A 21,601-nucleotide genomic window follows, 5' to 3' on the forward strand; every position below is an offset into this window, starting at 1 on the left:
AAACTGTTGTAAAGGTGATGAACAAGATAGCTGAAGGCTTTGTTATTTGACACAGACGTTTCCAATGTAACTGATGCCAAGATTAAAGAAGGCATTTTTGTTGGTCTGCAGATCAAATATTTCATCAGTGACAAGCGGTTCAAAGATCTGTTAACGGGACCAGAGAAAATTGCCTGGAAAGCATTCGAGGAGGACACTGGAAAATTTTCTTGGCAACTAAACCACATTCAGTTGGTTGACAAACATACCTGAACTGCAACATGTCACTGAAAATTGTCAGAGTTTGTTGCAGAAAATTAAATCTAGAAAGCACACACAGGCAGACTGGTGCAGCAGGATTCATTTAAATAAGAAACTTCTTTATATACAAGAAAATATATGCAGTATGTTCTGTCGGGCTCTCTAGTAGACTCCTCCCAAAAATTCACAGGTACAAATTTCAGACACACACACGTTTGAAAATTCAAAACAATGTTCTTTATAATGAAAATTCACTTAAACCAAGCCCTCTTTTTGTATAGCAAAGAGCACTGGTCTCCAAACAAACTGGTAACAAGTCCCTTATCAGTTCTGAGATACTTAGCTTGCAGCTGTGAGGCAATTCACAGTCCTTCTTCTTTCACAAAGTGAAACACACTTTGCTCTGGTTTAGTTTCAAAGCGGGGGAAAATCAGCACCCAAAAGGTCAAAGCCAGCAAAGCAGTCACGAAACACAACGATCAGATAATCCTCCACAATGGCCAAACCCACAGGCTGCTCTTTATAGCAGCCTCACTAATGACCACAGCCCCACCCAACCACAGGTGGCCTCATTTTCTTTGATAATAATCTCTCAGTTGTTGCTGCCTATGCATCGCTCTCCGCATGCATGGCTGTATCATTAACTCTTGTTCTGAATCCAAGGAGGAGCTAGATAATTGATCTCCTTCTGAGCTGTCTGCCCCACTCTCCTCCTCCCTGTCACTCGTGTCTTCTTGGTCAGAGGAACCTTCATCAGCAGATTCCACCGGGGGGGCAAAACAGCATGTTGACAGTACAAAGCTGCTCCTACAACTCATTTTGTTTGACATTTAAGGCATCGCAGATTCCTTATCGGTCAACAGTAGAGGCAGAAAATCCCTTAATTGATATGGTTAATTGACTAATTGAGTAAATACAGTTTAAATAGATGGAATTTTAATTGGATTTTCAGCAAAGCTGTGCTTTATGGGTGATGAGCCACGTTGATGACAAGAAAACCATAGACTTCTTTTGAAATACCGTAAGTGGTGTATTACAGCTGTGTTTTTCAACCTTAGCTATTGTAAGATGCATGGACTTCAACTCCCAGAATTCTCCAGCCAGCTGCGAATTCTGGAAGTTGAAATCCAAGAATCTTAGAATGGCTTGTTAGCAGTTCAAAATTACCAGAGAAGAAGCTGCGAAGGATTAGGTTAACAATGTTGTTGCAGTGGGCTCTAGGACTTAGGTCATTGGATATGAGTACTCCAAGGTCTTTGACAGAGTGAGGGTTATCAATAATTATTCTGATTTAACCACAGGCATAGGCTATCTTTTGACATGGGGCCAGGCCAGCTTAAATTCATGGCTACTGCGGTGCCCACTGAGAACAAATAACAAGTGAAATTGCCTTCATCCAAGATCCTTAAAGTTCACCTATGCGTCAATTTATTTATTAATGTCTTACATGCACGACACACAATTTATCAAAAACTCAAAAACCAATTACACATCTTGGAAATTCAGTATTTAAATTGATAGTTTTTACAGGATATTTATACTTTAATTTTGCGAAACAGAGCACGGGTAAATAAGAACATTAACATTTAATTTTACTATGAGACTTAAGCTTTGGATTATATACGCTTGAAGAATAACGTAAAATTGTGCAAATAGTTTCAACCACATAGTGAATTTAGCAAATGAAATCCTCCTAATTCAAGGGTAGGGAAATATCACTCCTATTCTGCAGCTTCTAGAATTTCCCAAGATCGTGCAGTTAAAATGTGAAAATAAATCACTAATTTTTCACTAGCACTCCCCCATTTCAAAACCAGGACAAAAAAAAACAAAAATTAATAGCAAAAGCAGGAACATTCATCTTTGACATGCTTAATGTCTATTTTGCCATTTTCACCCTTCTAGACCTCAAAATATAAAAAAGGCAAGTCACATTTCTTGCAGTTTCAGTGATATGGATATATTACTATTGCTCTAAAGCCATGTTAAATTAATTTAAAACAACACCCCTCCACCCACCCACCCAAAATGACCCCCAAATTTTGCCGCCCTGGTCCTAATATCCTGACAGTTTTTCATAGTACTACTTCATAGGGCTTTAGCAAAAATACTTTCATAGTACAACTGAATAGCTTCAGTTTTCCCAATAAAAAGAAAACAAAGTAGACAGGGCAGGCCTGAAGTCAATTTGCCCTTAGCAATTAGACTTATATACCGCTTCACAATGCTTTACAGCCCTCTCTAAGCGGTTTAGAGAGAATAAGCCTGTTGCTCCCAACAATCTGGCTCCTCATTTTACCGACCTCATAAGGATGGAAGGCTGAGTCAACTTTGAGCCTACTGAGATTCGATCTGCCAAACTGGTGGCAGCTGGTGAGCAACAGAAGTAGCTAGCCGTACGGCACTCTAACCGCTGTGCCACCAAGAAACATAGAAACATAGAAGACTGACGGCAGAAAAAGACCTCATGGTCCATCTAGTCTGCCCTTATACTATTTCCTGTATTTTATCTTACAATGGATATATGTTTATCCCAGGCATGTTTATATTCAATTCCTGTGGATTTCCAAACCACGTCTGCTGGAAGTTTGTTCCAAGGATCTACTACTCTTTCAGTGAAATAATATTTTCTCACATTGCTTTTGATCTTTCCCCCAACTAACTTCAGATTGTGTCCAGTGTTCCCTCTAATTTTTTGGGGGGTGGGTGGAAAAGTATAGTGTCTGAGCGGCAGTCCCTTCGGGACTGGGCGGCACTCTTTCCCTCTCACTCTTTCCCTCTTGGCTTCTGGGCAGGTTTGAAAAACTCTGAGTTGATGATGACTTTTAAGTGAGCCATTGCTCACTGCTCAGCTTAGAGGGAACTATGATTGTGTCCCCTTGTTCTTGGGTTCACTTTCCTATTAAAAACACTTCCCTCCTGAACCTTATTTAACCCTTTAACATATTTAAATGTTTCGATCATGTCCCCCCTTTTCCTTCGGTCCTCCAAGGCTGATATCATGACAATTTCAACAGCTATCAACATATAATTAACTTTACATGTTCTCCAAAGATTATAATATTCATGCACAACATTGTTTCCCTAATCTTGCCATTTTCATATTAGAAACATACAAGATTGACAGCAGAAAAAGACCTCATGGTCCATCTAGTCTGCCCTTATACTATTTCCTGTATTTTATCTTAGGATGGATCTATGTTTATCCCAGGCATGCTTACATTCAGTTACTGTGGATTTACCAACCACGTCTGCTAGAAGTTTGTTCCAAGCATCTACTACTCTTTCAGTTTATATTTGTGGACTTCAAACGTCAGAATTCCACAGCCAGCAGGGCCATAGATGAGAATTCAGAGAGCTGAAATGTACAAGTCAGAAAGTTGACAAGATTGGAAAATACTGAGTAAGGATCCATTTGTCATGAGCCAAGTTGTCTGTTTTATTTGGGGCAGGGCGGGGCAGGGCTGAAACCCAAGCATGGGGAAAGTATTTCCTATCTAATTTCCATCATTTGTAACTGGTTGCTTATATCCTAAGATTTTTATTAATATTGCTTCTTCATTGCTTATTTGACCCCTATGACAATCATTAAGTGTTGTACCACGTGATTCTTGACAAATGTATATTTTATTTTATGTACGCTGAGAGCATCTGCACCAAGACAAATTCCTTGTGTGTCCAATCACACTTGGCCAATAAAATTCTATTCTGTTCTATCTGTTTTGTGCAAAAATTAAAGACCTGGGAACTCTAAATGAGATTTCCTTTAATTGCATAGAAAGAAGTGAGAAGTAAGAGGGAAGAAATATGGGATGCCAGCTTTTATGTACGGTACAATAAATAGCCACCGAATGTAGTGACAGGGGGGTATTTTGCTGGGATTGAGCCCTTGGCCAGTCTGAGCCAAACTTCTTGTCCGTAGTTCAGTTCCAATATAGCATCTCCAGTAATTACTCTAGTGCCATATTTGTCTCCGTTTCCATTTTCGGACCGGAAAGCGAGTTTGTCCGTTCCATCAACCACAAGGTAGCCTGAGATGGAGGGACTGCTTGACTCGATGTTATACTCAAAGACATAGACGCCCAGGTAGGGCACGCGGAATCTTCCATTTGCAGGGACGTAAGAGGTTCCGTAGTTGACATCCAGGTTGTTAAATCGAATAGGGCCAGGGGTGTTCATCCCGTAGGTGTGCGAAGCGAAAAAGGCTATCATTGGTGCGTATCTGTAAGAGCCCTTTGAGAAGTCTGCAAAAGAAACAAGCAATAAAATAACAGGATCAGAGCGTGATGCAATGTGTTTCAGTTGGATACCTGAAGCCTTTTCATCTGTAAGTTGGACAGCAAATTATACAATTATCAATAATAAGTACGGTTTCATAAAGTATATGCCTTTTTCTAACCAAATACTAATGTTTCATTAGTTAGATGCCATTAAATCAGGCCCAGTTCTTGCTAACTTTTTGAACAAATGTCCATAACATCAAGCTTTTCTGAGTAAGAGCTGAATGCAGGCTTAATTAACTTCTGTATTTTTCACTAATTAAGGTGTTTAACTTTTTTTTTACAGTAATGAGCATTTTAAGTTTTGTTTTTTAGTGGCATTATCTTGATAAATGTTAGTATTTTGACTTCCCCTTTTTATTCTATATGTTATTACTTCCAATTCTGTCATGCTTGTAGTAAATCCCTAAACAATTTAAACAAATATGAGAACAATATGCATCCTTCCCTATGTTATTCTCTTTATTCTTTTTAATGTTATTAAATGTTACTAATGTTGTTCTATTTATTCTTTTTTTCTTTTTTAAAAAAGCTGGGTAGAGCTTTTGAACAACAATAATAATATAACATACAGTGGTACCTCGTCTTACGAACTTAATTTGTTCTGTGACGAGGTTCGTAAGGAGAAAAGTTCATAAGAATGTTTCCCATAGGAATCAGAGGGGGAAAACATTTGAGTCAGTAATTTAAAATGTTAAACCAGATTTGTGTTTTATTAATATGTGAAACTAGTGTATACATTGAATAGCCTTATATATATTTAGTTTGATAGCTTCAAAGTATTTGTAATACATTGTTTTCAGTCGTTACATTTTCTGTCTCTTAAGATAAATACAGAAAAAATACACAGTGATAGACTTCTAAATTGTGTCTCAGAAGCAAAAATCTATTTTAACTGGATGTTGAAACAATTATACAGTATAGGTTAACATTAAAATTTCCTTCTAAGGTAGAAGCATTTATAATCTAGGAATATTATAAACCGCCCTGAATCCTTCGGGACTGGGTGGCATAGAAGTCAAATAAATAAATAATAAATAAATTGTACAGAAAGCAATTTTTGGCGCACTGTCAAAATACACCAGAAAAAGTGTGAGTCTGATTGTTTGTTTGTTTGTTTACTTACTTACTCACTCACTCATTAATTCATTAATTCATCCATCCATCCATCCATCCATTCACTCATTCATTGGACTTATATGCCGCCCTTCTCTTAAGACTCAGAAGTTGTATTTCCAGTGCTACTTTTTTAAGGGGTGAAGTTTTTGAAATCACAATTTCTTTTCCTCCAATGTTTAAGGACACACTTTTCAAAAGTAGCGAGTTTATTTTTCTTGTGCAGCCCAAAAAATGCCACCTATGTTTAAGACAATGATGGAGGAGGAGGAGGAGGAGGAAGAGGAAGAGGAAGAGGAGGAAGAGGAAGAGGAGGACGAGGAAGAGGAGGATGAGGAAGAGGAGGACGAGGAGGAGGAGGAGGAGGAAAAGGATGAGAAGGATAAATGCAGGACTTTGAAATTTTTGGAAGCCCAACTAAATGGGAAATTAAATATTGAAGGCGTAGATAATGTTTTTAATGAAATCTAAATGCAAACTAAAATAATAATAAAAATTGTCCTGGTTCTTTTATTACCAGACTGGAGTGAGCTACTTTTGATTTTTTTCCCCATCTTTCCTACACAAACCCCAAAGAGCTTATTGTGGTGTTTTTCTTCCATTGTGGAAGTCTGTTTCTCTGAACTTGTGGTTTTCCATCTATAGGGTTGGACTGGAAGACCTCCAAGGTCCCTTTGTCATCCTGTTATTCGGAAACAGGTGTATATGTTTTACATACGCTCACCTATGGCTGCAGCATTCTCCTCCGTCATCTTGGCGCTACAGTTGGCTCCTCCGAAAGGATAGCGACAAGCACAGACAAAGCCTCCTTTTTCGTTGATGCAGGTCCCTCCATTTTGACACGGGGAGCTACTACAGCTCCGATAATCCCCTGCAGTGGAAAAATGAGAAAGTATGAACAGCCGCAGTTAGAAACATAGAAACATAGAAGACTGACGGCAGAAAAAGACCTCATGGTCCATCTAGTCTGCCTTTATACTATTTCCTGTATTTTATCTTAGGATGGATATATGTTTATCCCAGGCATGTTTAAATTCAGTTACTGTGGATTTACTAACCACGTCTGCTGGAAGTTTGTTCCAAGAATCTACTACCCTTTCAGTAAAATAATATTTTCTCACGTTGCTTCTGATCTTTCCCCCAACTAACTTCAGATTGTGTCTCCTTGTTCTTGTGTTCACTTTCCTATTAAAAACACTTCCCTCCTGAACCTTATTTAACCCTTTAACATATTTAAATGTTTCGATCATGTCCCCCCTTTTCCTTCTGTCCTCCAGATTATACAGATGGAGTTCATGAAGTCTTTCCTGATAGGTTTTATGCTTAAGACCTTCCACCATTCTTGCAGCCTGTCTTTGGACCCGTTCAATTTTGTCAATATCTTTTTGTAGGTGAGGTCTCCAGAACTGAACGCAGTATTCCAAATGTGGTCTCACCACCAGGATCTCAATTCCCCCATGCCTGACGGCAGAGATGGGTTTTAAGTAGCTTACGAAAGGCAAGGAGGGTGGGGGCAATTCTAATCTCTGGGGGGAGTTGGTTCCAGAGGGCCAGGGCCGCCACAGAGAAGGCTCTTCCCCTGGGTCCCGCCAAGCGACATTGCTTAGTTGACAGGACCCGGAGAAGATCCACTCTGTGGGACCTAACAGGTCGCTGGGATTCGTGCGGCAGAAGGCGGTCCCTGAGATAATCTGGTCCGGTGCCATGAAGGGCTTTATAGGTCATAACCAACACTTTGAATTGTGACCGGAAACTGATCGGCAACCAATACAGACTTGAAGTTAGAACATAGATATCCATCTCAAAATTTACAAATCCACTTTAAAAGTAAACAATTTCCTGTCATAAATCCATTTGTCACTTGAGAAGAAGAATATCCTGGATTTGAGACAAACCTTTTCACCCTCAAACATGATACAGGCAAAGAAAACAATCTTCCAATTGTTATATCTTTAGAAACGCTATAACAACTATTACATTTTAAAGCTAAAATACTAGATTGCTGGGACTGATGGGGAAAAAAAATCTAAACTATAAAATATTTGTCCGCTAAGTGCAAATTAGGCCAGTTCATTTAAACTAGAGAAATGAACAGAATTCTTCCTTGCCATTCCTAGTTAAGAATGATAACCGAAGAAAGGCAGCACCATTATTTATTTGCATATAAATTATGCTGTTTTCAGGAGCAGTGTGTTTGTTCTCTCTAATGTTATTTGCCATCGGGGAATTTCATCAGACATTTTTACTGGCATAGATGACATTGGGATTCAAACGACTAATCAGTCATCATTTTTTGCCAATCTAAAGTGAAAGGGAGGCACTCAACCCAACCCTGAATACCTCGATATACTGTCAAGTAACATTTCATTCATCAGCACAAGACCTTTTAATGCTTTATCATCCAGATCCCATTTTATAGCTGAGAACCTGAGCTTTGATTTCCGGAGGATTTTGGACTGAAACAAAATTGGAAGATTAACTGATAGTATTAGCATAATGGAAGCCTGTACAGTGGTCCCTCTACTTACGAACTTAATTTGTTCCGTGACCAGGTTCTTAAGTAGAAACGTTTGTAAGAAGAAGGAATTTATCCCATAGGAATCAATGTAAAAGCAAATATTGTGTGTGATTGGGGAAACCACAAGGAGAGTGGAGGCCCTGTTTCCTCCCAGAAGATTCCTAGAGAGGCCCCACAGAGGCTTCTCCCCGCCTTTTCCGGCCCTGTTTCCTCCCAGGAGATTCCTAGAGATGCCCCACAGAGGCTTCTCTCTGCCTTTTCCGGCCCTGTTTCCTCCCAGGAGATTCCTAGAGAGGCCCCATGGAGGCTTCTCCCTGCCTTTTCCAGCCCTGTTTCCTCCCAGGAGATTCCTAGAGAGGACCCATGGAGGCTTCTCCCTTCAATGCTCAGAATTCTGCCAGCATACTGGTTGGAGGATTCTGAGGGGTAGTCCACCTATTTAAATCTTGAGAAACATTGTTGTAATAACTACACCAGTACCTAATGCTTACTTGGCTTTTAAAGCAGGGCAAGGTATTGCAAAGACATCCAATATAGCAGACCAACATAGCCTTTGGCAATATAAGGAGCAATATCTGGTAAGAGGCTTACATAGGTTTGTTACATAAACATGTCTCTCTTTTCATGTCTGAAATACCAGATAGGCAGGTATACATTAACAATGTTAATACTAGTGAAATAGAACAAGCACCTGAAGGCATTTTGAATATTTCACAAGATGCCACAAAGCTTTTCATATATAGGAATGTGCCGAAGAATAAATTCTTCTGCATGCAAAGGTTTGTAGTATAAAACATGTATAGAAAAAGAAGCAAAGAAGTTTAGATGCAGGAAAATGTATTGTATGAGAACCTCATATGATGGGAAGTTGTTGTGGTTGGCTCTGGCCCAGCTCCTGCCCCAGGGAATGGGGAGGTGGATGCAGGGGAAACTTCAACATGTCACAGGCCTGTGTTATTGCCGACAAAATCAGTCCAGAGTTTAGTTTCCTCGGACGAAGAAGAAGGTGGGAGTGACTCGGCAGAGGAGGGCTTGGCACACAGCCCAGGCAGTCAATCTCCCTTATCTTCTATAGCTTCAGATGATGACATTTTGGACCCACGCAAGCGCAGGATTATGCGTAGAAGAGACCAAGTAAGGACATATTACAGGAAATAAGGGAGGCCACCTGTGTTTGGGTGGGGCTCCAGTAATTAGGGCTGCTGCTATAAATAGCAGCATGTGGGTTTGGCCATTGTGGAAGAATATCTGTTGCAGTTTCGTCAGGAATCTTGTGTGCTGGACTTTGTTGCTTCTTCACGCCTTTGAAACCAAAGCAGAGCAACGTGTGTGTGTGTTTCCCTTCATTGGAAGAAGAAGTGGTGTGAAGTTTCTCCACAGCTGCTGGCTAAGTACTTAATGACTGCTTAAGGTTAATTGTACAGACTACCCGGTTGTTTTGGGAAGAGTGCTCCTTGCAATACAAAAAGGGTGCTTTGTTTATTTTGACTTTTGTGATAAAGAACATTGTTTTGAATTTTCAAATGCGTGTGTGTCTGAAATTTGTATCCTTGAATTTTTGGGAGGCTCCTATCAGAGAGTCCGACAGACAGATCAGAAGTAAGTTTGCCACTTTAGGAAAACAACAGCACTGTAATTGACCTTCTCCATTTTAAGGCCGTTGCTTCCCCCCAAAGCTCAGCTTTTGTAATCTTACAATAAGGTAGCAACGCCTTCTGATCTGTTGTGATCATCGCTGCCCCGATGAGGCAACGACCCAAATCGAATAAGACAGTGTTTTTCAAGCAGTATGCCGTGGCACACTAGTGTGCTGCGAGACATGGTCAGGTGTGCCGCGAAGCTCAGAGAGAAAGAAACCAAGAGAGAGAGAAAGAAAGACAGAAAGAAAGCAAGAAAGAGAGAAAGCAAGAGAGAAAGAAAGCAAGAGAGAGAAAGAAAGCAAGAGAGAGAAAGAGTGAGAGAGAGAGAGAGAGAACAAGAGAGAAAGAAACCAAGAGAGAGAGAAAGAGAGAGAAAGAAACCAAGAGAGAGAGAGGGAGGGAAGGAGAGAGAGAGAAAGACATAGAGGGACGTAGGGAGGGAGAGAGAAAGAGGGCAAAAAAGAGAGAAGGAAGGAAGAGAAAGAAAGAGGGATGGAGAGAGAGAGAAAGAAAGAGGAAGGAAGGGAGAGAAAGAGGGAGGGAGAAAGAAATAGAGCGAAGGGGAGGAAGAGAGAGAGAGAATTTTTTTGTCCAAACTTTTTTTAGCCGCCCCCCCCTCCCCCCGCTCAATGTGCCCCAGCGTTTCGTAAATGTAAAAAATGTGCCGCGGCTCAAAAAAGGTTGAAAATCACTGGAATAAGAGATTATCATGAAGACGGAACTAGGACTGAGCCAAGATGCTGTATCTATGCATCACTTTCAGCACCATGGCTAGCAGCCACCCAATGCTAATTCAATATGCTGATTCTATGAATATCTTTACTCAACTATCCTTACTCCAAATTTCACCCTCAACCTGTTTATAACTATCAGAGCAAAAACGTGATCTTGTTTATCATTATTTCTTTTTCTTCCCTGATAAGAAATGTTCACGGAGCTGCAAGATAGCTCTGTTCCAGGCACTGAATACGCACATGCCTCTTCGTACAATTGGTACAAGGGCATGGGGTGAGGTATCATCAATATGCAGATGATACCCAGCTTTACATCTCCACCCCTTGTCCAGTCAGTGAAGCAGTGGAAGTGATGTGCCGGTGCCTGGAGGCTGTTTGGGGTCTGGATGGGTGTCAACAGACTCAAACTCAACCCTGATAAGACGGAGTGGCTGTGGGTTTTGCCTCCCAAGGACAATTCCATCTGTCCGTCCATCACCCTGGGAGGGGGGAGTTATTGATCCCCTCAGAGAGGGTCCGCAACTTGGGTGTCCTCCTTGATCCACAGCTCACATTAGAGAAACATCTTTCAGCTGTGGCGAGGGGGGGTTGCACAGGTTCGCCTGGTGCACCAATTGCGGCCCTCTTTGGACCAGGACTCACTGCTCACAGTCACTCATGTCCTCATCACCTCGAGGCTCAACTACTGTAACGCTCTCTACATGGGGCGACCTTTGAAAAGTGTTCGGAAACTTCAGATCGTGCAGAACGCAGCTGCGAGAGCAATCATGGGCTTTCCCAGATATGCCCATGTCACACCAACAATCCAGTTTGTTTGGAGACGAGGGCTCTTTGCTATACCAAAAGAGGGCTTAGTTTAAGTGACTTTTCATTATAAAGAACATTGTTTTGAATTTTCAAACATGTGTGTGTCTGAAATTTGTACCTGTGAATTTTTGGGAGGAGTCTACCAGAGAGCCCGACAGAACACCATCCCTATCCTATTGTCCTCTTTTATCATTACTTTTTACTTATGATAGGTTTCTACAAACTACTACTATCCTAGTTTGATAAATAAATAAAATAAATATAAATGAATAAATAAGTTCAGTAAAACATATACAAACAAATCATGACTTAACCCAACATAAAAGAGGTCTGTGCTAAATATTTTGATGTTCACTTGAAATTCATACTTGGCGCCATGGCCTTGATGTTTGTTCGTTTGTTTTGGACATAAATACACAATTTGCTCATGAACAGAATTTCATTTTCCCATAAAAATGAGCAGATTTTTACGAAAAAGGAAAGAGCACTTAAATCATATTGCACTGGACCAGAATATCTCCGGAACCGCCTGCTACCGCACGAATCCCAGCGACCGATAAGGTCCCACAGAGTTGGCCTTCTCCGGGTCCCGTCAACTAAACAATGTCGTTTGGCGGGCCCCAGGGGAAGAGCCTTCTTTGTGGCGGCCCCGGCCCTCTGGAACCAACTCCCCCCGGAGATTAGAACTGCCCCCACCCTCCCTGTCTTTCGTAAACTACTCAAGACTCATTTATACCGCCAGGCATGGGGGAGTTGACATATTCCTTCCCCCTAGGCCATTACAAGTTATGCATGGTATGTTTGTGTGTATGTTTGGTTTTATAATAAGGGTTTTTAGTTGTTTTTATTATTGGATTGTACATGTTGTTTTTATTATTGTTGTTAGCCGCCCCGAGTCTGCGGAGAGGGGCGGCATACAAATCCAATAAATTATTATTATTATTATTATTATTATTATTATTATTATTATTATTATTATTATTATTTACACACTGCGAATAAAGGAAACACATCTACTGAGCAATATTCCAGGAGACATCAGTAAGTGTGATAATATTAAATGACGTTACCTGTTTCTAAAGCAGAATCGGTGTTTCTCTGACTTCTCCCAGCCTGACTTGTAATGGTGTTCACAGGTACCTTTTTCCCTGCTAGTGGCTTCTTCGGAGGAGTAGCAGCCACCTTTAACCGTTTGGTTAGAGTGTCTACTACCCCTTCTAGGGACTTGTCTACGTACAAGGTTAAGTTGGCTAGAAGTGTTTCTGTTTTGGCCTCTATCATAGCGCCAGCGAGCTCTTGGAAACCCTTCTGGAACAATATGCCACCCGAATGGACGGTTGGCATCAGCTTGGGGAGGCTGGCATTCATTTCTCTAACGGTTCCAGAGACATCCTGACACAAGGTCCTTGCTTGGTTGGCTGTCTTGTTTAAGAGGGGGATACTCAGTGATAAGCGGATGCTTTTGGCTTCGAGAGCCCTGATCCTTGAATTGAAGGTCTGAAGCTGAAGAGAGATGGTTTTCTCGTTTTCTGTGGCAGCTGCTTTCACGTTTCTGACCGAGACGCAATTGTTTGCCAAGAATTTGATGATTTTTCCCTCCACGGCCTGAAGACGCACTTCATGATCGTCGTACTCATTGCTGGAGTGCAATATTTTCTCACCCGGGTGACCAGTGCCTCTGTTGTATTCTTGAGCATTTAATAATGTAGTGTTTGGATTAAGGTGACCTCTGCTGAGGTGATGGACGTTCTGTTCAACAAACGAGGAGTCGACAGAGGGCCAAGTCCTTCTTGGCTTCTCATTTTGGCTGACTAGCATCTGAAGGGATTCATTCATCTTTTGAAACTGTGGTATTAACATCAACACGTTGTCCATCTTCTCCCCACGATCACAGCAAGCTTCGGTCTCATTTTTCCAGGTATTCAGGGTTGCTATGAGCACATAGTTGTCTTGAATGGAGTCAATAGCACTGTTGACAACCGTCATGGTTTTGTTCAACCCATCCTCCATTAAAACATAGCATTCGTCAATATGCCTCCTAGAAATCTCATCATGATCCAGAGCATCGGTTTTAAGTTCCTTCTGATTTTTCTGGAGTTCCTCAATGGTCAAGTTCAGCGCTGTGACAAGGCTGGTTAAATTCTCCAGTTTTCTGCCAATAGTATCTGTCTCGAGCCGCAACTCATCCTCCGATGAGAGGCTGAAAGGAACTCCTTGTTCAATCAAGGGCTGGAGAATCTCCATGTCATAGCAGAGGTCATTAATCTGCTCATTCATTTTCTCCATCTTATCATCCAGGGGAAATATAAGACCCTCCACGGTCTTATTTAAGGAACGAATGTCCCCTTCCACACCCCTTATTTGCATTCGAATGTCACTTTTGCATTCGGACAATACGTTGTCGCATCTACCTTGTAGGTCATGTCTCTGGATTTCCAACGAGATGGTAAGATTGTTGATCTTGCTGTCTTGGACTCTGAGATCATCGTAGAGCTGCAAAACCATCAGATCCTGGGTTTTCATTTTCTCCTGTAAATGTGTCACGAAATTTGTCAGATTGTCATTCATGGTTTCAGCAGCTATGGGTCCATTCTGGACTGAGCTTCGTTCCACTGATAGCAGTTGTTCGTGTGCTTCTTTCATTTGTGTAAGAGTTTTGTTCAGAGAGGCATAGTAGACATCACTCTTTGAGCTTTGGTGCTCTAAGTCAGCGTCCAAAGATCTCTGCCTTTCTTGCAGTTCTTTGATGGGCTTCTCACATGTAAAGCTTATGTCGTCTTCGATGTGCAGGATCTGGGTTCGTATGTCTAGTATGTCAACCCTTGTAGGTCTGTTTTCGATATCAAGGGCAAATCTTTGGCAGGATTTATTCAAGCCTTTGACCAAGCCCTTGGTGTTCTCAAGGTCTTCAGAGAGATCAGAGGTGATTTTGAAAATCTGAGCCACCGTCTCTTGCATGTCACTCTGGAAGGCTTTCAACTGCTCTTTTACGATTTCTTTGATCAGTTCGGTCACAACTTTGGATTTGAAACCTACAGGGGAGCAAAAGACAGGAAAGTACTCCTTAATATGAGGGGGAGGGGAACAAAAGTCCAATATTTACGCAAACCTCAAGGTCTCTTCTCTCTCTCTCTCCCTCCCTCCCTCTCTCTCTGTTTTTCCCTCTCTCATTCTCTCCATCATTTTCCTATTTCCGTCTCTCTCTCCCCTTTCTCTCTCTCTCATTAGTTTCTCTCTTTTTCCTCTTTCATTCTCTCCATTTCTTTCTTTTTCTCCCCTTCTGTCTCTCTCTCTCATTAGTTTCTCTCTTTTTCCTCTCTCATTCTCTCCCCCTCTTTCCTTTTTTCCCCTTCTCTGTCTCTCTCCCCCTCCCCTTCTCTCTCTCTCTCTCTCATTTATTTCTCTCTTTTCCCTTTCTCTCATTCTCTCCCTCTTTCTCTTTCTTTCTCCCCTTTTCTCTCTCTCTCATTTCTGTTTTTCTTTTTCCTTTCTTTCTTTTATTCATTCATTCATTCATTCTTTCTTTCTTTTTTCTTTCTTTTTCTCCCCTTTCTTTATTTGTTTCCCTCTCTTTTTCCCCCTCTTTCTCATTCTCTCTCTAGCTCTCTCATTTCTCTCCCTCTCCCCTTCTCTCTCTCGCTTTAATTTGTTTCTCTTTTTCCTCTGTCTTATTCTCTCCCTCTATCATTTCTCTCTCTTTCTCTCTCTTCCCTTTTTTCTCTCTCATCTCTCTCTCTCTCTCTCTCTTTTCCCCTTCACCTAAACCCCATTGTTTTGCCTCTGTAGGTGGCCGGAATGAAACAATGTTTTGTGCAATAACATTTGCACACAACGTGTTCCTGGGTGGATTATTGTCTTCACGGAGTCTCAAAGGGGTTTTGTTTGAATAGCATTTTTCCTAGTCACTCATATCCTTTTAATCAGTTTTGCTGTCCTGGGAGACCAGACATAGTATAGGCTGCCTCCAATTATAAGCCACCGTGACAGGGTAAAATGTAACCACAGATTCCAGCCAAATAGTCTAAAGGTTTAAAGGAACTCTCCAAATAGTTCAATCCCTCACTTTTGGGGGATGGGTTAGGAGGATCTTCCATCAATAGAACTGACATGGTTTTAATTTAGAAACATAGAAACATAGAAGACTGACAGCAGAAAAAGACCCCATGGTCCATCTCGTCTGCCCTTATACTATTTTCTGTATTTTATCTTAGGATGGATGGATGTTTATCCCAGGCATGTTTCAATTCAGTTACTGTGGATTTACTAACCACGTCTGCTGGAAGTTTGTTCCAAGGACCTACTACTCTTTCAGTAAAATAATATTTTCTCATGTTGCTTTTGATCTTTCCCCCAACTAACTTCAGATTGTGTCCCCTTGTTCTTGTGTTCACTTTCCTATTAAAAACACTTCCCTCCTGAACCTTATTTAACCCTTTAACATATTTAAATGTTTCGATCATGTCCCCCCTTTTCCTTCTGTCCTCCAGACTATACAGATTGAGTTCATGACGTCTTTCCTGATACGTTTTATCCTTAAGACCTTCCACCATTGTTGTAGCCCGTCTTTGGACCCCTTCAATTTTATCAATATCCTTTTGTAGGTGAGGTCTCCAGAACTGAACACAGTATTCCAAATGGGGTCTCACAAGCATTCTATATAGCGGGATCATAATCTCCCTCTTCCTGCTTGTTATACCTCTAGCTATGCAGCCAAGCATCCTACTTGCTTTCCCTACCGCCCGACCACACTGCTTACCCATTTTGAGACGGTCAGAAATCACGACCCCTAAATCCTTCTCTTCTGAAGTTTTTGCTAACACAGAACTGTCAATACAATACTCAGATTGAGGATTCCTTTTCCCCAAGTGCATTATTTTACATTTGGAACCATTAAACATTTATGGTTATCCAAACTGCTGTTGAAACTGCAAAGGGGAATTTGCAGGTTAAGATTTATTTATTTATTTGGAATGAGTCTGCTGGGCTCCATCAAAATAAGGTAAAGGAGAATTTTTAAATAAAAATGAAGACAACACGGGGGGGCTAAACTTGGCAAGAATGGAAACCAACATAGAGACACCTGACAGGGCCATTATCAAAATGAAGTGGCCTTCTACTTTTAAGGCTGTCAAACAAGGAGCGATGTCTGTTACCACATTAGAGCAAACGCAAGGGATGTGAAATTTAAATTCTGAGGCTGGATGGTTGTACAGTGCCCGTAATGGATATTCTTTGTTATGACCGAGTCTTGTAAGGGCAATAACAATAATTTATCCAGCTGAGACTCATCCTTGACTCTTCTACTTCTGGCTCCACTGAGTGCCGGCTGAATTTATAGAGAGATTTATGGATGGGGACGGAAGCTTGGACAATGACCTTGAAATTCTTTTGCTTAGGATTAGAACTGGGAAACAGTGGCTTCCAGACACCTCACAGACACCCAGAGAAGAAAAAAACCCCAACCCCTTAATAATATAGCCCAGAATGAAGTTCTTAGTTGCACTTTGAAATGATAATGAGGAAAAAAAACCCACAACTGCCTAATCCTGAGAGCCGCTAGGAATCTATCTATCTTTCCTCTGTTTGAACTGTCTTTATGGTAATAGGATTTAGCTTTTTGATTCTTCACCCGTTCCTCTCTGTTCCATTAGAAGCAGTTGGGGGCTTAGATCAGCTGTGGCGAGGGGGGCGTTTGCCCAGGTTCGCCTGGTGCACCAGTTGCGGCCCTATCTGGACCTCATGGTCCATCTAGTCTGCCCTTATACTATTTTCTGTATTTTACCTTACAATGGATATATGTTTATCCCAGGCATGTTTAAATTCAGTTCCTGTGGATTTACCAACCACGTCTGCTGGAAGTTTGTTCCAAGCATCTACTACTCTTTCAGTAAAATAATATTTTCTCACGTTGCTTTTGATCCCCCCAACTAACTTCAGATTGTGTCCCCTTGTTCTTGTGTTCACTTTCCTATTAAAAACACTTCCCTCCTGAACCTTATTTAACCTTATTCTATTCTATTCTATTCTATTCTATTCATTTCTATTCGGTTTCTATTCTATTCGGTTTTTATTCTATACTATACTATACGCAAAAACAGGCGCTTCGGCTGGTAAAACGGGTGAGTCTTGGGCTTGCACGCATTAATCACTTTTCCATGGATTCCTATGGGAAACACTGTTTCGTCTTACAAACTTTTCACCTTACGAACCTCGTCCCGGAACCAATTAAGTTCGTAATACGAGGTACCACTGTATATGAAATGAAGTGGCTTAAGAATGTCTCTCTTCCTTGAGTTCAATTGGAGGCGTGTCGTGGCTAAACTCCAGTCCCCCTGCCCCAAACCAGGGTTTGCTGAAGCTATTTCTCCTTCTCCCCCAGATAATTCTCTAGTTGACTTTTGATAAAGAGCAGGGAGGGGAGAGGGATGAGGACAACTCAGAGGTCGTGTTAAGCCATGCAAAGGTCAGCTTTGAAAATAGGACGGAAGGTTGCACAAAACAAATGGAGAAGGCATGACAGACCCACTGGGAGCCCCGAAGACATAAATCTAATATGGTCAGAATATAGAAAGGCAAAAAAGAGCACAAAGGCGGAATCTGCCATCACGCGCAAAGTGAGACATCAACATTTGTGAAGCCACTGGACTCGACAAATTGGCAGACTCCAAAGGTTGTATGATTTTGATGCCTGTGTGTGTTTGTGTTTGTTTGTGTGTATGTGTACGCCGTCCCGAGTCTACGGAGAGGGGCGGCATACAAATCTAATAAATAACCACTCCAAACTTGACTGTAAAAAATATGATTTCAACAATTGAGTTATCGAAGCGTGGAACTCATTCCCGGACTCAATTGTGTCAACCCCTAACCCCCAACACTTCTCCCTTAGACTCTCCACGATTGACCTCTCCAGGTTCCTAAGAGGCCAGTAAGGGGCGTACATAAGTGCACTGGTGTGCCTTTCGTCCCCTGTCCAGTTGTCTTTCCTTTCTCTCACCTATCATATATATTCTCTTCCTTTCATATCTCCTCTAAGTTCACTTTACCCTTATATATATTACTACATGTCTATTTTTCTTCCTATGTACTTGTGTATTGGACAAATGAATAAATAAATAAATAAAATACTAATACTAATAATAATGTACCTTAAAATAAAGATGTGAGCAGGATTTTTTAAAGAGCAAGGCATTAACAAAACTGAAAAGATTTCATAGATAATAAAAACAACAACAACAGAGTTGGAAGGGACCTTGGAGGTCTTCTAGTCCAACCCCCTGCTTAGGCAGGAAACCCTACACTACTTCAGACAGATGGTTATCCAACATCTGCTTAAAAACTTCCAGTGTTGGAGCATTCACAACTTCTGGAGGCAACTTCTGTTCCACTGATCAACCGTTCCGACTGTCAGGAAATTTCTCCTTAATTCTAAGTTGCTTGTTTCCTTCTTTAGTTTCCACCCATTGCTTCTTGTTCTGCCCTCAGGTGCTTTGGAGAATAGCTTGACTCCTTCTTCTTTGTGGCAACCCCTGAGATATTGGAACACTGCTCTCATGTCTCCCCTGCTCCTTCTTTTCATTAAAACTTCTTGTCATTAAACTAAACTAGTTTAATGAAAAGAAGGACCAGGGGAGACATGATAGCAGTGTCTTTGAAACTGTTCTTTATATGTTTTAGCCTCTAGTCCCCTAAAACATATGAAGATAGGGTTTTTAGGTTTTTTTAATATTAAATTTGTGCCTGTATAATACTGTTTTTATCGTGTTGTGAGCCGACCCGAGTCTTCGGAGAGGGGCGGCATACAAATCTAATAAATTATTATTATTATTATTATTAAGAACGGTTGCAAGATACTCTCAGGTCAACATTAAGGTCTCACTGGTTTTGATGGGAAAGATTGACAATGTATTTACAGTAAGTCTTTCCTTTTTAAAAAAATCAGTGAAGTTGAAAAGGGACCAGTTACTCTGATTTTATACTTAAATACATTGGAAGGCACGTTATGGCTGGCAACTAACCTGTGAACTCAGGTTTAGCATAGTTTCATGGTCATCATTCCAGTCAAATTCTCCACATCCAGGTAATCAATAATGGTAATGAAAACTTTCTCACCTATTGATTTGCATTTCCCGGGTCTCTTTCTCTTTATTGTTCCTCAGATTGATCCTGCCACAATCCCAAAGGACACAGGCTAAGACCTTAAGCAATGGCGGGACTACGAGGGAGGGCCTTCTCTGTGGTTGCTCCAGCTCTATGGGACCAACTGCCCCCCGGATGTCCATACTGCTCCCACCCTACTGGCCTTCCGAATGGCTGTGAAGATCTGGCTTTGCCGGCAGGCCTGGAGACCGTAAATACTACATCTGTCACAGCCAAACTGTGTATGAGTGGTATGTATTTATTTATTTATTGGATTGTAGGCTTTAATTATTATTAAATAATAATATCTCCGGGACCGCCTTCTGCCACACGAATCCCAGCGACCGGTTAGGTCCCACAGAGTTGGCCTTCTCCGGGTCCCGTCGACTAAACAATGTCATCTGGCGGGACCCAGGGGAAGAGCCTTCTCTGTGGTGGCCCCGACCCTCTGGAACCAGCTCCCCCCAGAGATCAGGACTGCCCCCACCCTCCTCGCCTTTCAGAAGATAGAGTAGATAGAGTAGATAGAGTAGATAGATAGATAGATAGATAGATAGATAGATAGATAGATAGAGTAGATAGAGTAGATAGATAGATAGATAGATAGATAGATAGATAGATAGATAGATAGATAGATAGAGTAGATAGATAGATAGATAGAGTAGATAGATAGAGTAGATAGATAGATAGATAGATAGATAGATAGATAGATAGATAGATAGATAGATACATAGATACATAGATACATAGAGTAGATAGATAGATAGATAGATAGATAGATAGATAGATAGATAGATAGATAGATAGATAGAGTAGATAGAGTAGATAGATAGATAGATAGATAGATAGATAGATAGATAGATAGATAGATAGAGTAGATAGATAGATAGAGTAGATAGATAGATAGATAGATAGATAGATAGATAGAGTAGATAGATAGAGTAGATAGATAGATATATAGATAGAGTAGATAGATAGATAGATAGATAGATAGATAGATAGATAGATAGATAGATAGAGTAGATAGATAGAGTAGATAGATAGATAGATAGATAGATAGATAGATAGATAGAGTAGATAGATACATAGAGTAGATAGATAGATAGATAGACAGACAGACAGACAGACAGACAGACAGACAGACAGACCGACCGACCGATCGATCGATCGATCTATTGATCGATCAATTAATCAATCAATTTTATTATCTTAAAATTTAACATTTGACTTCTTTTATATTGTACTGTATTTTTTCCTATTTTTGTAAGCCGCCCTGAGAAGATGGAGAGAGAAGGACCTTAACACTTGGATGAAATAGAAAGATAAACTTGGTCATAATCAGCATTTCACTGGGAAACAAAGACCACACACACACAAATAATCCTTTACTCAATAGAATCCCAGATTGTGAAACTGAGGCGTTGTGTATCAACGCGACATACAATGCATTGCACATCTAGGTCTCTACTTACTTGTGGGTTCGTGTGCAATAAAATAAAGTGTGGAAAGGCCGTGGAGAAATACTGCACATTATAACCAAATGTGCACGTATTAACCCGAAGGGATTAGGGAAATGGACGAAAAGGACTCAGAAGGGTAATGGGAAATATGAGATATGGAACCTAGGGGTCGAGAGAGCCACATTACATTAAAATACACCGGGGGTGGAGAAAGGATGGAATGAATCAAAGAGGAGTTGTAAATATCAGTAAAGCAACATTGTTTAAGCGCAACATCCGGAGCTTAATGATTCTAGAGGCAAGCCAGAAATGGGATTATAATTTATTAAGATGTTCTTCTAATTGCTTCTGTGGGCTCAAAGGTATGTCATTTATTCCAACTCTCCTGCTAGTGAAATAGCAATAATAATTTCAGACAGAACTGGAGAGTTAGCAGCGAATTTTACAAAGGATGAACGATAAAAAAAATAAAGGATACTAGTCATGTTGTTTTGGAGCGGATATTATTATTATTATTATTATTATTATTATTATTATTATTATTAATTGGATTTGTATGCCGCCCCTCTCCGTAGACTCGGGGCGGCTAACCACAGTGGTAAAACAACATGAACAATCCAATTAATAAAAACAACTAAAAAACCCTTATTATAAAAAAACAAACATACAC

The 21,601-nt window shown here is 40.7% G+C and overlaps 1 protein-coding gene across 1 annotated transcript in view; it reads right to left on the bottom strand.

Annotated features, from left to right (window-relative positions):
• Positions 1-1,645: 1,645 nt before the first annotated feature.
• Positions 1,646-21,601, bottom strand: part of MMRN1 (multimerin 1) — a 59,440-nt gene continuing 39,484 nt past the window's right edge. Inside the window, 3 exon segments of the mRNA XM_070758011.1 lie at positions 1,646-4,484; positions 6,361-6,507; positions 12,406-14,367. Of these exon segments, the coding sequence (XP_070614112.1) occupies positions 4,063-4,484; positions 6,361-6,507; positions 12,406-14,367 (2,531 nt within the window). The 3' untranslated portion in view covers positions 1,646-4,062.

This window comes from Erythrolamprus reginae, chromosome 7 (genome assembly GCF_031021105.1).
Source record: "Erythrolamprus reginae isolate rEryReg1 chromosome 7, rEryReg1.hap1, whole genome shotgun sequence".
NCBI lineage: Eukaryota > Metazoa > Chordata > Lepidosauria > Squamata > Dipsadidae > Erythrolamprus > Erythrolamprus reginae.